Source organism: Astatotilapia calliptera, chromosome 17 (genome assembly GCF_900246225.1).
Source record: "Astatotilapia calliptera chromosome 17, fAstCal1.2, whole genome shotgun sequence".
NCBI classification, from domain to species: Eukaryota; Metazoa; Chordata; class Actinopteri; order Cichliformes; family Cichlidae; genus Astatotilapia; species Astatotilapia calliptera.
The window spans coordinates 34,655,315-34,673,167 of NC_039318.1; the positions used below are offsets into that span (position 1 = coordinate 34,655,315).

At 41.4% G+C, this 17,853-nt stretch overlaps 1 protein-coding gene across 1 annotated transcript in view; it reads left to right on the forward strand.

Annotated features, from left to right (window-relative positions):
• Window positions 1–441: 441 nt before the first annotated feature.
• cerk (ceramide kinase) overlaps window positions 442–17,853 on the forward strand; it is a 51,895-nt gene continuing 34,483 nt past the window's right edge. The window contains exons 1-2 of the mRNA XM_026147524.1: window positions 442–680; window positions 16,554–16,682. Coding sequence (XP_026003309.1) covers window positions 542–680; window positions 16,554–16,682 — 268 coding nt within the window. The 5' untranslated portion in view covers window positions 442–541. The remainder of the gene's footprint in view (window positions 681–16,553; window positions 16,683–17,853) is intronic.

Sequence of the window (17,853 nt, forward strand, 5' to 3'; positions counted from 1 at the left end):
TAAGAGGGCTCACTCTGCCCTAATTTTCCCTTTATGTTATTTACATTGTGAGTCATAATCAGTGGTGGATCGTTAAAATTTTACATGGGGGCAAAGGAGGGGCATAAGGTCTAGGCAGGATGGCACATACCTCTTTAGAGAAGAATGTGAAAATCCCCTACATATAAATGGAGTCAACAAAGTTTTCCCAAAAAGGCTCTAAATTTATTTTTTTCATATTATGGTCACATTTCTATTTCTATTATCTTCCTTTTATTCTCTATGTTACTTGTTAAGCACCTTGGTATACCCTTGGTTTTAAGTCTGCTTTATAAATAACGTTTATTATTATTATTAGACCAGGTTGATTTTTATTACTGAGTGAGTCATCTTTCTCATACACGATCTTCATCCTAAGTTTCCCCCCCTCCCTTTCCCTGACGGCTCAGGCCGACCGGCGTAACCACTGCAAACAGCGCAGACACTTGGCACGCGCGGGCGATAATAAAGTTGCAATGAGGAGCATCCAGCGGCGTAACGAGTGACACCTAGGATCGGTAATATGGAGAAACAAGTCACGTTACTGTCATCGCAGCTCTTTCAGAAGCACAGGCAGGTAGAAGTAGTTCTCGGTCGCAGTGTTTTGGCGTGGAAACCGGTTGAGAAAAGTAGAAAACCATGCTCGGGGACTTGTGACTCAGGTAAGTGTGACATAAGTGTAGGTTTCATGGGGGAAACTGACGAAATAGACACCGGCTAAACACATCAGTATTCATTTAACATGACAAAGTGGAAACGTGAATGTGAATGGTATTTTAGAGCGCAGCATATTTGCCTATATGTTCATCCACTATTTGCCTTCAGGACATGAAACCATTGTTATATATGCAAAAAGAAAAAAACTGCAGCAGCTGTTTGGGCTCCTGATCAGAGTAGGCACATGTTGAGAAAGCCTCAATCAGGATATGAAGCTGTGGTAGTTCAGCTCCGTTCACTGACAGGTGCAGGTCACACAGGTGTGGGGGGTTTATTGTTCTTGTTGGGTTTTTTAAGTCGCAGGTCGTTAGCAGCCGGTGTTTCTAATGTGCAGCCTGCAGGGTTCACTGTTATGGGTTCACTGTTATTTGACATGCCCCCCTCCAGGAAGCACTTCATTCATTAATTCAGTCATGAAATGGTCCGGTGAGTTCTTTGAAAACGTTCACGGTGTCAGCTCGTTTAGAAAACACATTAAGCTTGGTCAGTATAACCTGGCGAGTTTGAGCAGGCAAGAGGAAAAGAAGAAGTCAGAGCCGGGATTGAGTTCTACCCTCACTATATCCACTTTACTGTAACTCCAGGCTGTCCAAACCAGAAGTCTGCTGCTTGTTTACAAGTTTAACCCAAGCATTGTTCTATTAAGTACTGCAGTTGTAAGCAGATCTACATACCCACATACTGCTGTTTCAGCTGTATGCATGCCATAAAAAGATGGCCTTCTACCCACACCAAGCTTGCGTGAATACCTTGAAGAAGTCTACAGATTGGCATTTTAAACTCAAAGACCAAATTTATTTTTATGTACAAGCTGTTGGGGATTTTAATAAGGAGCTTTATGGGAATCGACTCGCTGTCTTGGAGTCCAAGTGGCCACTAGTAGAACTGCAGGTTTTATCACTTTCAGGATGTGTTGCTGCTTGCAATACACACATGATATGAATAGTTCAGTAAATGAGAAAACCAAAAATCTTCGTTTTCAAAACTATGAACTGGTTTCACCATTTTTAAAAAACAAAAAAACAACAACAACATTTGCTGCGTAGTTGACAATTTCACACACTTCCTGACAAATAGTTGTAGTTGCAGTGATGTTTTTTGCAACCTAGAAGCGTCTGTTTCTTTTCTAGCTTATGACTGTCCGTCCATAGTTCCTTGCTTTTGCCTGGATGGCTTTCTCATTTCTCTTTCTCCCAGTTTTGATTACCTAACATATTTATCTTTTATGGTTTTACACCCAGCTGGTGTACTGTGGTCGAGATTAATTTACTGGATTAATGGCATGTGCATTCACTTCTCGTTGCTGTGGTTATCAAGCAGGGCTCCCAATTTTATTTTATTTTTTCCGCCCTTTCCCATCGTCGCATCAGACAACTTCCACTTAATCCGGACCCTCAGATAACCTCCAGAGGCTAATGTTTGTTCATCGAGATGAGCTCCCTGGTCTGCAATTACTGTACCACGATCGAGTAGAGTGATTACAGCTGGCTCCGCACACTTTAAATTTAAACCTGCCCATTGACCTTCCTCAAAGTGGTATCAAGCGCCCTATAATAACCTGCCATAAAGACTTCCATTTATTGAGTCTATGCTCAGTGTAACTACATCAAAATCCCTCTCCCACCCCCTAGTGATCTCTGTGACAAGAGCAGGTCAGCTTTATTGTGGAGTTGGGAAGCAAGCAAGGACACTTTGCCAGTGGGTTCAACATATAACACTTCTGTGGAGTGCGATTATCACAAGTACAGCCAGTACAGTGTGGTTAATCAGTGACTTTAATGAAGAAAAGGATGGTGGCTGGAATTTTCCCTCACGTAAACAAGTGCTCAGTTTCTGTGCTATCGCCAGTGACCTAACTGTCATAAACATTCCACACTTTTCCCTATCGCACTTGTGGTTGTCTTTCACAGTAGGGATATTCCAGATGAACTCAGTCAGGTCACAGTAGCAGCATTTTTCTTCATCACCGTCAATTTAGCTTTTGTAACTCCTAACTGGAACCAAGCTAGGCATTTCTGGGAATCTGTTGCGCGACAGAGACGGAAAAAAACATCATAGTCAAAAATGATTCAGCATGACTCAAGTTTGACAGATCCTCCCCAGCTTGTATATTCCATCTCCGCCCATAGAAGATTTTCCAGAAGATGAAGTTGACACCCGAAACCATAAATTGTGTTAACGTGATAATAATGATGTTACCACTTGACCTTATATGTGAATTTGTTTAAAACAGAGCTTCCAAATGTAAACTGCACACAGATACAGACGCAGACAAACAAAAGCCAGTCACTGAGATGGCCTCTGAGCCTTGGAGTAAATGCTCTGTCCACATAATGGTTGAGTCACTGCTCTGATGCAATTCAGATCAGAGTAAAGTCGTGAATAAATCATGGCATATGCTTTAGAGAGTGCTTCCCCTTCCCTCCAAATTACTATGCTTAGCAAGCAATACTTCCTCAGGCCCTCTAAGCCTGAATGTCTCTCCCTGCCAGAGGGGGAGGTTTAGATTTTTGCTTTCCCATATGTCAGCGCTGCATAGACACCCGGCGTGCAGGGCTTCACTTTTATCAATATTGAAAGTATCGAAAATCGGCCTAAAACAAAGTTAAGAGACAAAGCAAACCTAGGCTGATTTTTGTCCATTAGTCAGACAGGACTACAACTCGGTCGCAAAGGGTTCTGAAAAGACAGAAATAGTGATATAGTGCCTTGTCACGCAATCAGCAGAGCCCTGCACTTTTCTAGACATTGCGCAACAAAGGTGCACATTAGGACGTAAGCCTGACATATTCAGATCAGACAGTAAACTGTGTTTAACCTGCCAGTACAAAGTCCACGTAATGCAGGGATGCACAGAGGTGAGAAAAGCTCAGGTAATAGTCTGTCTTCCATAGTCACTGGTGTCTCCGACCTGCTCCTGATCTACGTAGGCAGCTTCCTCAGCTCAGCTAACCAAATTATTATTTTTTTATCAGAGTAGTGAGGTGGAGGAGTGGATGTTGTGCGCTACTTGGGAGAAACATCTTAACATTGTGCAGAATGTGGATGAAAATGGCTTATGACAAGGGAACCATGTTATCATTGAGATAATGTTTACCATTGTCACAATCTGTTGGTTCAGAACATTGACGAGCAAAGTCGGTGTGTGTATATCTGTTGGTATTTGGTCAAAAGTTGAAATTTTGTACTTTAGCTATTATAGTCCATCCTGTGGGTGACATAAATGGCAATCCAAAAGTCTCTGGATTTATAAATTAAGGCTTTCAAAGCCCAACCATGCTTTTTACCCTATCCAGGGAACATCCTGGATAGATCACTAATCTGCGGCAGGGCTAACACAGAGGCCATTCACAGGAACATTCACGGTTTTTAGAATTTACAAATGAACTTAACCCTGCTAATTCCACGTCTGTGGACTGTGGGAGGAAGCCGGAGTATCCGGGGAAAACCACTGCAGATATGAGGAGAACGTGAAAAACCTACACAGAAAAGACCCCAGGCTGGACTCAATTTCAATTTTACAATAATACATATAGAGAAAAACTCAACAATCATATGACCCCCTATGAGCAAGCACGTTGGTGACAGTGGGAAGGAAAAACTCCCTTTTAACAGGAAGAAACCTACGGCAGAACCAGGTTCAGGGAGGGGCGGTCATCAGCTGCAACCGGTTGGGGTGAAAGAAGGAAGACGAGATAAAAGACGTGCTGTGACTAATAACAAATATGATTCAATGCAGAGAGGTGAATGAGAAAGGTGACTGAAGAAGAAATACTCGATGCATCATGGGAATCCCCCAGCAGCCTACACCTATTGCTGCATAAGTAAGGGAAGATTCAGGGTCACCTGGTCCAGCCCTAACTCTATGCTTTAGCAAAAAGGAAAGTTTTAAGCCACATCTTAAAAGTAGAGATAGTGTCTGTTTCCCGAATCCAAACTGGAAGCTGGTACCAATCCATCTAATAAATAATTATGGATGGATTTACACCTGTTGGTTACACTAGATGACAAGGTGGGGCGGAGACCTTTAGGTATAAATCTTTTTGTAATATGAATGTCTGCACCACATGCCGTGACCATCCATTAGTACAGTGGGGCAAAAAAGTATTTAGTCAGCCACCGATTGTGCAAGTTCCCCCACTTAAAATGATGACAGAGGTCAGTAATTTGCACCAGAGGTACACTTCAACTGTGAGAGACAGAATGTGAAAAAAAAAATCCACGAATTCACATGGTAGGATTTGTAAAGAATTTATTCGTAAATTAGGGTGGAAAATAAGTATTTGGTCACCTCAAACAAGGAAAATCTCTGGCTCTCACAGACCTGTAACGTCTTCTGTAAGAAGCTTTTCTGTCCCCCACTCGTTACCTGTATGAATGGCACCTGTTTGAACTCATCATCTGTATAAAAGACACCTGTCCACAGCCTCAAACAGTCAGACTCCAAACGCCGCCATGGCCAAGACCAAAGAGCTTTCGAAGGACACCAGGAAAAGTATTGTAGACCTGCACCAGACTGGGAAGAGTGAATCTACAATAGGCAAGCAGCTTGGTGTGAAAAAAATCAACTGTGGGAGCAATCATCAGAAAATGGAAGACATACAAGACCACTGATAATCTCCCTCGATCTGGGGCTCCACGCAAGATCTCATCCCGTGGGGTCAAAATGATCATGAGAACGGTGAGCAAAGATCCCAGAACCACACGGGGGGACCTGGTGAATGACCTGCAGAGAGCTGGGACCAAAGTAACAAAGGTCACCATCAGTAACACACTACAACGGCAGGGAATCAAATCCTGCAGTGCCAGACGTGTTCCGCTGCTGAAGCCAGTGCATGTCCAGGCCCGTCTGAAGTTTGCCAGAGAGCACATGGATGATACAGCAGAGGATTGGGAGAATGTCATGTGGTCAGATGAAACCAAAGTAGAACTTTTTGGTATAAACTCAACTCGTCGTGTTTGGAGGAAGAAGAATACTGAGTTGCATCCCAAGAACACCATACCTACTGTGAAGCATGGGGGTGGAAACATCATGCTATGGGGCTGTTTTTCTGCCAAGGGGACAGGACGACTGATCCGTGTTAAGGACAGAATGAATGGGGCCATGTATTGTGAGATTTTGAGCCAAAACCTCCTTCCATCAGTGAGAACTTTGAAGATGAAACGAGGCTGGGTCTTCCAACATGACAATGATCCAAAACACACCGCCCGGGCAACAAAGGAGTGGCTCCGTAAGAAGCATTTGAAAGTCCTGGAGTGGCCTAGCCAGTCTCCAGACCTCAACCCCATAGAAAATCTGTGGCGGGAGTTGAAAGTCCGTGTTGCTCGGCGACAGCCCCAAAACATCACTGCTCTCGAGAAGATCTGCATGGAGGAATGGGCCAAAATACCAGCTACTGTGTGTGCAAACCTGGTAAAGACCTATAGTAAACGTTTGACCTCTGTTATTGCCAACAAAGGTTATGTTACAAAGTATTGAGTTGTATTTTTGTTATTGACCAAATACTTATTTTCCACCCTAATTTACGAATAAATTCTTTACAAATCCTACCATGTGGATTCATGGATTTTTTTTCTTTCACATTCTGTCTCTCACAGTTGAAGTGTACCTCTGGTGCAAATTACTGACCTCTGTCATCATTTTAAGTGGGGGAACTTGCACAATCGGTGGCTGACTAAATACTTTTTTGCCCCACTGTATATCATTCCACCTGGCCAAAGTGGGGGGTGCGACCTGATCAGCAGTGCCGTACGCATGTCTCCAAAAGCAGCAACCGGAGCTGCAGTGAACATAAATATTGAAATCATAGACTGTGACTTTTTAGCATAGTAGAGAACTAGCAGCATCACTGGCACCACTCTTCTCCTGTTACATCTTCCACCTTGGTTGTCCTTTCCTCTCCATCTGTTTACCTAAGCGTTGGCTTAACAAACCCATTGTGCCTGGGAGAAATCCACGTCTTGTTTGACAGCTCACTGCCATGTGTACCCAGGCAGATCTGCGCTTTGTAATCTAAAGCTGGTGCTCAATGCACAGCCCTGTCTGTATGCTGAGAGACGGCTGCAGAGGGAGGGAGGGGGAGAGATACAGAGAAATAAACACTGCCAGAAAGCGACAGCTGGAGATTGGGTAAACTGCGCAGGTTTACACTGCATCACTGACAGCAGCAATGCAGGATCTGTCATTACGGTGATTGCTCTGTTCACCTGAGCTTTGGGTCAACAGGAGGAAAAGCTAATCATGCAGTAAAGCTGCATGATGATGTGGCACTGATAGCACCAAGCTATTTGAAAGCTTTGTAATATCAGCAACAGTTTTGGTAACTTTCACACACTCAGCTAAATCTTGTCTCATCTTTTGCAAACACATGTGACTAGGAAGGCTCGGGATCGAAGCAGAAAACGGAATAACATAGAAACAATACAAACAGGAGGGAACACCTAAGCATTTCCTTAAGCTTGCACTGGCTTGTCCTCTAACACACTGTCAGTGCCACACCACACTATAAATAAAGGGATTACATAGTGAACCAATGTGTAAAGGGAGGGGTGCCGAGAACAGCAGCAGAATATGAATATGATGACAGCTCATTGTTGTCAGAGGACTGAAAGGAGGCAAGGGCACGCGCAGTATTCTCGGAGATATCATAAACACAAGCGAAGTCTCCCGTGGACGTGCACGAACGCATAGGGTTCGCCGACTCAAGATCAAAATTCAGAGGAGCCGTGTCTAAATCTGTCGTGTATTTCACAACTCGAATTGAGGGGGGCTGAGGAGAAAATGTCCGGGGTGGCGTCACTTCAACGCCCGAGTGAAAAACAGCTGGGGTGTGACAAGGATTTCAGACGTTGCGTTGACTGTGTAGGAGACCGGTGTGTTCAGCGGAATCCAGTCGAGCAGGATGCCATCTTGCTTTAGGGAAGCAGGATGAGCTGGATGGATCACGAGCCTCACACATGCACCTGTAGAGACGCAGCTCCTTGCTGATCGAACTGGTTTTTATCAGTTCAATCTGAATTAAAGGTGCTGCCGCTAAAGTAGCTGCAAGTCTCGGGAGAAAAAGGATTATGTTGCGCCACAGGAATGCCTATTAAAGCCCAGCAGCAGTGCTTCACACTAACATTTAATACACCTCACTGTATCGCATGTGTGTCAGGCATATTACCAGAAGTGTCTGGCCTGCTGGATGGCTTTGCAAATTGTGGAAGTGAGAGATTAGGACTGTTTTGTGCATTTCACTGTATTTCACACTTTTTGTTGTTACACACTGATCAAATCTTAAGAGCTGTTGTCCAAACTTTAGCAGGGGTTTGAATTGTCACATTTGCAGCCATGTTACTAAGAGACCACACCAAATTAAGGCAGCACGACCTTATGCTGACCTTCTTTGATCAGGGATTATATATGGCAATATCATCAAGGACCACTCTCACCCCAGCAACCAACTGTTTGAACTATTACCGTCAGGCCGACGGTACAGGTCACATAAAACCAGGACAAACAGATTCAGGGATAGCTTCTTTCCCAGAGCTATCACCGTAGTAAATAAGCACAAAAACAATTGAACCTATTCCATACCGTCACTGTCATTATATTATGCTGCTATTCATACTGTCATTATATTAATGCTGCTATCCTGTATATATTGTACATACTATTGTTTGAGTACTTACGATTGGTTTTTTTTGTACTTTTTATATTTTACATTTATATTTATTATTGAAACTTGCACCAAGGGAATGGCACTCCAATTTCGTTGTACTCTGTACAATGACAATAAAGGCTATTCTATTCTATTCTATTCTATTCTATAGTATTTCTTTGCGATCAGTGTGGATAAATGAGACATAATATTGAGAAATTGCACTCACCTTACTTCAGACTATCCTGGCTGTTTAGCATCTGTTTTATAAATGGTGGGTATATTAGATGTGGACTATAAAACACTGACTTTTGTGAGCTATAATACTTGAGAATTTTTGAGGGGACTTTAAAGGTTTCTAGGCAAAATATTTTCAGTTGTAGCCTACTCCAATAAACTAAAGCAGTGTTTAGCCCATGAATTAAAATGAAATTGGGTACCTAAGTAAGTAAACACTTTTTTTTCATAGTTTGGAACATTTGGAGGAAATCCCACACGCATATTATTTTTGCTCCTACATCAAGGTAGGTAATTTCGAATACAAGAGGAACATAGCAGTGAGACCAGTATATGGTGACTAGTGCAGTGGAAACATAAGCAGAGATGTCACAGAAGGGATTTCACATTAGCTGTGTAAACCACAGACAGCCGCAAGAAGTGATAAAACGGACAGAAATGGACTGAGAGTAAAGTCCAGGCTTTATTGCACTTCCCTTCAAAAGAGGAATTGCATGTTTGATTCAGGAGCATCAGAGTGACATAAATTTTGCAAGAATATCTGTCAACTTGCTTTGGCAAGTGAAATATGAATACAAGGACGTAAGATCACTGCTGTCAAAGGGGATCTGAATGGGTTTGGTTCATTGGTTTCCCACATTTGGACCGGCACATTTTGGCAATGGAGGCACAAAGGATCCAATAGTTGAGCTGTTGGAGGCAATCACTACCAGCACAAAGAGCTGCAGTCTGTCCAAGATGGCCCATATAAAGTTAGTGGCTCTTGTATACATAGGCTGTTGCTGTATTTATGTGTTACGATCAAAAATGGCTACCGGCAAAGAAAGGTTATTTAATTTAAGAAAAACAAAAAGGGCATTTTCAGCCACTAGCCTAAATTCATGTAGCTCCTTTTGAAACTCTGTTATTCTAGAGTCCAACCTGTTTATGAGTGTGATAATATTATCAGCTTATATAACTATTTTCCCCCCGTAGAGGCATTTACAACAGCCAATAAGTGGAAGTAAAATAAAGAAGAGATAACCATGTGAATCATTTGTTGTATAGTTTGTCAGTGAGCACTTTGTTTGGAACGAAGTGATATGATCAGCTGGTTGCTGATATGATGGGCGAAGCGTAAATAAATAAGTAAATAAATAATTATATATATATATAGAGCAGATGTTAGCGACATCTTTATTATTAGCATTGCTCTTAAAAATCCTGTATTGGTTAGACCTGAAAACTTTAAAACACACAGAGTGCAGCGCGCCAATTATCACACCCTCCAGCTTGTTATGGAGCTGTGTTAGCCAGCTCACGTGCTTCGTCACTGTTGAATGCTAGCAGCAAAAATAAAAGGTGTATAGTTCTCAGAGTAACACAGCAGTGGCTGCAAACCTTAAGGAAGTCTCTGTAACTGTTTGGTCAGAAAGCGTCTTTGACACCCGGCTCGACCCCTGGGCTTGGAGAACTTGTGACTTTTCCCAACAGGAAGTAGTCTTGTCTTGACCTTTGTGAGCAAAGAGATTCTCAAAGAGGGAGCCATCATAGCCTTGTCTATGAAGTGTGTAGGACTGAAACTTGCAGCTGTTTTCATTAAGGATTAAAGTACCAAAATGTCTTAATTAAACATTTTACCTGTGAAATTTGATTGACTGGACATCAGTCTTAAATCAAAAATGCTATCCTTTATGACAAATCAAATCCTGACAATAAAGACAGCAGGACCATAGAATCGGACATTCATTGACTGATTTGTTGCAGCTCATTTTGGGGCCTTTTTTCCAGGCAAGATGGCCAAATGCTTGCATGAGTAGTTGCCATATTGTACTGTTCAGAATTCCAAAAAGAAAAAGCCAAAAGGCACAATTCTGCCTTACCTTTTTCAAAGTGTGCCAAAATGAACAATAGCTTTTCTTCAGAACTGTGCTCTTGAGTTAAATGGTTGAAAGTATTTACCAAAGGAATGAAGTTTAACTGACCTCCTAAACTCCATTAAATTTACAAAAGATCCTTTTTGTTCCATTACCAAAGGAAATTAGTATTGCTAAGACCTGTGGCTCTCAATCCTCGTCAAGTGCTGCTGAATATCTACCTTTCAAGGTACCTGAAGGGCCACTTCATTGACTTTGCACTTCATTGCCGTGTTCTTCTTCAAATATGACACACTTAAAGAAATGACTGCAGTAATCCGTGCTCTTTTTGACAAACACGCTAACAAAATCCTGCACCTGGGTGATAGTCGTGGGTGGAAAAGACACTATTTTACCCACACTTGGGCCTATTTATATAGTAATCCATCTTACTATTAAGGAAGTGGAGATTCTAATAAAATAAGTCACGGATTTAAGTGCATAAGTGCATTTACAGTATCAAATTTGTATACATGAAGTCACAAAGTTTGGGGTGTCGTACACATCACTACGTGACGAAGGGGAAAGAGAGGGACTACCAAGCACTTTTCGGCTGGTAGAGAGACGGGAGCAGTCGAGTGAGGATGATCTACCAATTGCAAGGTCAGTCGATTGATCCTGTCCTACCGGTCCATACCATGTGCAAGATACTAAATCACAGGTTGCTCCTGATCCATCTAGAAAAAACCCCAATGCATATGTGTGTGACTTAGTAAGACTTGTAATAGGAAGTGTTTTGAGAAGTCAGCTTGAGTAGAAAAAGCGCTGTGCAAATACCTGTCCATTTACCATACGTCATCAGCCAGTTCTTGCAACTACCTAGATTTTTCTAGGCATGGGAATTAAAACCATAGCTTATGAATGCAACAGTTACACAAGCAATGTTCGTGCTTGTGTAATTGTTGTCTTCACTGCAGAAGGGTGTGGACAGAAGCATGAGAAACCTGCCTTGTCCGATTTAAAACCAAAGCATGCATTGGTATGTGAAAGTGTATTAAAAGAAGTGTCTGGATTAAGAGTTTTACTTCCTGGTGGGGGGAAAAAAAAAAAGCCTAAATAATTGGAACGAGCATGAGAGAGACTGTAGGGTGATGGTGTTGACCAAAGTGGTTTCCATTCGGGGGAATCCGGACTGTTATGATGTGACTCAAGCAGTCACATGAAAAATCTGTTTTTGTTTTTGAACTTTTTTCAGAGTGAATAATCGCTCTTTGGGTAAACTGATCAAATCTGCTAGAAGTCTTATAACAGAGTTACAAGTTCAAAAAATCCACATAACATTTAGTATACAATCCTGTCTGACAACTTCAGGGATGGTGTAAAAAGTCTTCAGACTGGTCTTGCCTTTTAATAGTGTTCCCTTTTGCATCGCAGGTGTTAATTCATCTCACGTGGGTTGAGTGGAAACTAGTGGCAGCCGAGGCCCTGAGGATATGAATGTTTCTGGCTCAGTAGAGAAAGGCACTAACGGTGCCTGAGCCGGGGATTACACGCACACTTGGGGCAAAGCAGCGCACTGCCATTGCCAGGGTTTGAGGTTCAGAGTTAGATGGCAGGGTTGGAGAACTGCTCATTATGTTTCTCCTGATCCACACTGCATGTGAGTGTGTCTTTGAACTTGGCCTTGATCCCATGCCAGTTAAGCTGCCCGCTCCCTTGTTGGGAAAAAGAAGCCTGAGCAAATACCTAAGAGCTTATTTACAGTTGGCTAGCAAAATGCACATAGTACAAAAGTATAATCATGTCGATTTCTCGGTGGAAGGAGGACTAAACCAAGTTAAAACCAAATAGAAACAGACAGAGCTCAGTCGACAGGTACATCAGGTTAAGTTTGTTTATTTGGTTCTAACAGCAGAAAAGAGAACTCTGTACGTAAACACACAAAGAGAGTGTTAAAAACCAGTCAACATCGTCCTTATTCGTGCTTCTTTGTTCCTTATTGTTTTAGCTTTCTTCCTCTTTTTCTAGATGAATCTGCTTTTCTACCAATCAGCATTCAACCTGTATACACTGTGTCACGATATACTGTCTAGCTTTTAGGAGTTCGAGGGAAACTCGGAACAGGTCAAGACCTTTAACATGTGATCAGGGACAAACAATTCTGCCACTGGGCAGGTTTTTAAAAAAAATGGGCAAAAGGTCAAGGAAGCTCCAAGAGTCACTTAACAACCATCCAAGCATGGCAAAAGTAACTGACAGATGTCAGTAATTAGCTTTACAAATGTTCAAAGTGATTAAATAAAAGGCTGTAGGAACATTAATATTCCCTTTCAGAGTTCTTAGGTATCAGTGTAGCAATGAAAACAAACATCTGAATTCTCTCCTTCGTGTGCAGGATTTCTAGTTATTGGGCAAAAAAAAAGACCCTTTTCCCTCCAGTTCCTGAAAAGCTGACTTTTTGCAGATAGCAGACCTCTTCGGTTTGCTGTAGCACACTGAGCCCTGTGGTATGAATAGGCAGCACACACATGGCTGACTACCAGTGCCAAGATTCTTTTCAAGCACAAAGAAAAGTATGTCAGAGCAGAGAGGATCTGCCTTGTATGGCCGAGGGCTTAGCATGTAGCTTAGGGACCGCACTGAGCTAAAAAGTGGAGAATTTATGTGGGGGTATGTGCTCTGTGTATGTGGTGAAGCGATTATTGTGTCCTTGTGTGTGCATATCTGAGGATGTGTGTATGTGCCAGGGTTATTAGACCTGACTGTTTTGTGTGGCAACGGCTGTGAATGCTCATGTATATGTTGTATTTTTGTTTTGTATTTTAAATAAATTTGCATAGATTTCAGCGAACCTGTTTTCTTTCACTTTTCCCTCTCACTCTGGGGTATTGTGTGTAGAATTTTTAGGGTGAAAATGAATTTGATCCAATGAATCTAGAATACGGTGGCAACATGACAAAATGTGGAACAAGTAAAACACTGTGAATATTTTACGGATGCACTGTGAAAAGATAGTATCATGAGTGTGGTTGTTGGGGGGGTTTTGGCGGGGGGTGCCTTTGGGGGAATTGATTTGCCTACTTTTTTGAAGATATCATATGTTTAATGTTTTGTTTTGGATTCAGGCCTGGGAGCTTAGGATGATACGTATGTAAATGTGTAAAATACAAGATAAGATTTTTCTGATTATATTTCTCAGAGTTTTAGACACAATTCAGGCACAAGATTGGTACTGAGATATAAAACAAAGTGCAAATTCAGAATTTCACAATGAATTATCTGGAACCTGTTACAGCTGTTTATCTTTGCCTTATGTTATTATCACTATCATCATCATCATCACCAGTCACAGAGTGTGGCCGCTGAGGTACATGGTGCTTAAACCAATGCTCTGCTGGCTCAATAACTGCAGAGTTCCAAACCACCTCCGACATTCAGATCAGCACAAAAACTGCACCGGGACCATCATGGTATAGCAGCTCCTAAAACTGCAGTGTGTCGGTGGCCAATTACTTTTGTCCATATAGTTTATGTAAAAACATCCAAATTTTCTAGCACGTTCTGATCTGAATATATTGTGTTGAAATTTCTGCTTATGTGAACTGAAAGCTTTGAATTGAAAATTGTAAATCTAGTGGTTGATTTGTATGATACATGGACAACCAAACGAATTTTGGCGTACAGGCCAGAGCTCCAGTTTAACAGTTTAAAAATGGAATATAAAACTTTTAGAAATTCATTATGTATTTTAATTCAATACCAACAATCGGTTTGGCAGGAGAACTAGGTGCTATTTTTCAAATAGTTTTTTTTCCTGAAATAAAGCCATTACCCACATGGCCATAACTCTTCTTCCTATTTGTCAAAGTGTGAATATCGATGGCCATAAAGTTATTCATGCCTGCATGGCGTATCATCTTTATTTGAAAAAGAAATGAAATCCTATTCCCTCAGACTCCCAGGGGAGAAATAATATGTCATGCTTCCCTCCCATCCATTTCACCATATCAGCTGAATAAATTTGTAGGAGAGACTGGAATGCCTGTATGTGACGCAGTTGAACAGGTCACTTAAAACTCAATGCAAGTAATATTGTCCTTCCATAGTACAAAAGTGCACAGCTGAATTTGTTCTGTTAGTAGCCATGCTCGGGATTTGAATATTTAAATAATGAAATGGTTCAAAGGGAAATTTGTCTCGTCAGGCCTGGCAATATTTAGGCATCAAATTCCCAGCACTGGGTTCCACCTTCTTAAAATGATTTTTAAGGATTATATTGCATTGTCTGTCACATAAGTGTGTTCACATTATTAAGGATGTGAAGATGGATGAATGCATTACCAACAAATCCTTTAACACCACTTTTCAACGCAGGGTTCTTTAATGTCACTTAGGAGCCCTTCAAGTCAGCTGAGCTGCCCCGTCTTGTTACTGCCAGGAGGTACCAGGTCACACTGTGCTCAGAAAATTTTGTTAAACCTCATTCTCACGCTTATGGGGGACATTAACAAAGGGATGTATTTTCTTCCCAAACACTCACAACCTCTTGGGACATGACAGTGTTATTCCCATTCATTTTGCTCCTTGTGAAATGAATTCCAGGCTGCTGTTCTGAATTTGGATACAGTATCCAACAGTTTTGACATTTTAGAGGGAAATCTAAGCTTACTGATTTATTTGTTTGTTTATTTTTGCAGTGGGAAATGAAAACAACCCACTGATGTATGATTACAAGTTATCAGGCTTACATCTGAAAACATTTCTGTACTTGGAAATAAAGAGAAAAATTAGCAAGTATACAGAGTGATTTATCCAGCATGCTTATTCACTCCCCTTTTAAGTCTGTTTTAGTCTCCACCAGTTTATAGAGAGGATAAAAGATGACTCGGGTTATTGACTCAAGCACTTTGTTCATTTCCACAGTGGAATAAGACGAGTTGAATGGCAGTATTATCAGCTAATGCTGGCAATGGATAATGAACCTGCTTTGCAAGGTGTATCCATGATGTACCTGGAGATTGAATGGAATGCTAATGTGGTTACCAAAAATTAGTCTTCTGACAAAATGTAACTCAAACCCAGGATGCACAACCTCAGGTCTTACTGCCTGAGGTAATTTAAATGAGTGAGTAATATAAAAGTGCAGTCCTATGCATTTTTCATAAATGACGCAATTTGCTATAGATACCAAATGCGCTGATGTGTTTGTTTCTCCTCTAAATTTGAGTGAATATACAGGACATTTACATCAAACAAACTAGAATTTCTTCGAGGAGACAGAAACGGTTACATTCTTTGTTCTAATTTCTGATCATCAGAGGACAGACGTGGCACCTGTGGCATGCTCGTTGCTTGGTGGGGTCCTGTTATGGATGTTCAGGCTGAGGCTTGTTGTTTTGTCCATCTTTGTTTTTTTTATATATATAATGAGACACAACATGAGGCTGCATGCTTGTTGACTTCCAACTTGTCAGTCACAAGTTGCTGAACAATGAGGTCTTCGTTTGTGACTCACATGGGGACCACGGTTTGCAGTGTGGACTTCATGCTATGTTTCAGTGCAGATTGGGATTGGCCACTTGAGGCTTGGTGAGACAGCCTCAAGAAGCCAGTAAGGGAAATGCTGCTGTTTCCAGATATTCCCAGTTAGCCATTTGGATACATCTGGCTGTTTAGCTGCTAAATGCTCTAATTTCTTAACCAGCTACTAACTTCAGTTGCTTGGTGCTGGGCAGGGAGCATACAATAGGCTTATCATGGCTTTCTGACAAAACACCTGCATGTTACATCGGTAAACGGGGCTGATAAGAGCAACAATAAAGGGAGTGGAGAATAAAACTAAAATATCGATGTGCCACATTCTCAACGGTGTAGAGGGGAATTGCAGTTGAATGATTATTCTTTGTCAGCTTGGCTCAGAGTGACCCCTTCCACAGACCACTTAGTTTCAGGATCTATTGTCCATATGAAGAAAAAAAAAGATACCGATTATTGGAGATTTATAGATTACAGCATGCATCACGAATGCTTTTGTGTATAGTTTTGTGTGCTTTGGTCATTGTGGAATGGAGTGAACTAAAAGAGCCATTTCATGTCATTTCAGTACACAGCTATTCTGTTGAGGTGTGTGAAATAGTTGCTGTCCGCAAGACAGAAGACGATGACCAAGACGCTGCACAGACTGGGAAACATCAAAAAAAGACAAAACAGCTGTATCGCTATGCATTCACAGGTATGACATTTACAGAAGCATTTCATTATCACTAGTTTTATAAAAGTTATGCAAAGCCCAAAGTAAAAAATGTAGCATTTTTGTCTTTAAAAACCCGCATCAGTATCTATCCTATGTCTCAGTCTTATTAAAGTAAAAACTAAACTGATAAAGTAGCCACTTTAACCTCTGTTGCTTCTTCCAACAACTGAACCTGAGGCCAGTCTATATCAATGTCGCCTTGAATTTCCTGTAGTATGTTAATGCTACATTGCAGTTGCACTTTGGTTAAGCGTGCCAAGAGGCTGTGTTTAGTGCCACAAGTCGCAAGTGATGTGACACTGGGAATAAGCCTGTAGACAGCTCCATAGTCAGAAAGTAATGCATTAACAAGAGAGTCCCTCACAGCTTAGCAGACTGGGTCTAAGATGGCAGCATGCCAGCGACTTTGGGGCTAATGCTTGATTTGGAGCCATTAGATTATATCCAAACAAGATCGGATTTACATTATGTATCGCAGCCAAATGTTAAAAATTACCTCACTAATGTGAGCGTTTACTGGCAATGAAGTGCGTCGAGTCTGACACGACTGCATTTCCACAGTCTGTGGAAACTTGGCTTCAAAGACGCACCCCATCACTTACATCCTGATTATGTAACATATTAAAGGATAATTTTGCACCCACTCTGAGCGTCTCTTTGCATACCCCATGGTGAGTACGAGGTACGGTTAGCGATTTGGACAGCACAACTTTCCTGAAAAGTTAACTTTTCTATCTGATGAAGAAAATGCTTAGTGTGATAATTTCACTTTGAAATGCTTAGCGAGTGAATCTGCTGTCAAAGTGCTTAGTGAGTGAGTTTTTCCTTCTTAATGTAAATATTTCAGTAATGTTCCTAGCAGGATATTATGGGACTCTGTCTCTACTTTGTGTGTGTGTCTGATTATGAGCACAGCCCTGTTTCATTTAGGAAACTAATTTCTTCATGCTTTCATTTCTATTTCATTTCTTTCATTTTAAAGGATTATTCTATTCTATTCTATTTCTGACATAAGCGCATATCTGAATAATCTGTGTGTTAAGGATAAAGCCCAGGTTTATTCTCAGGGCAAGCCCCCACTGTGCCAAAGCCAGGTAATATGGTAAATGACAAAAGTAGGAATTGTTAAAAATACCTGCCTACTAAATAA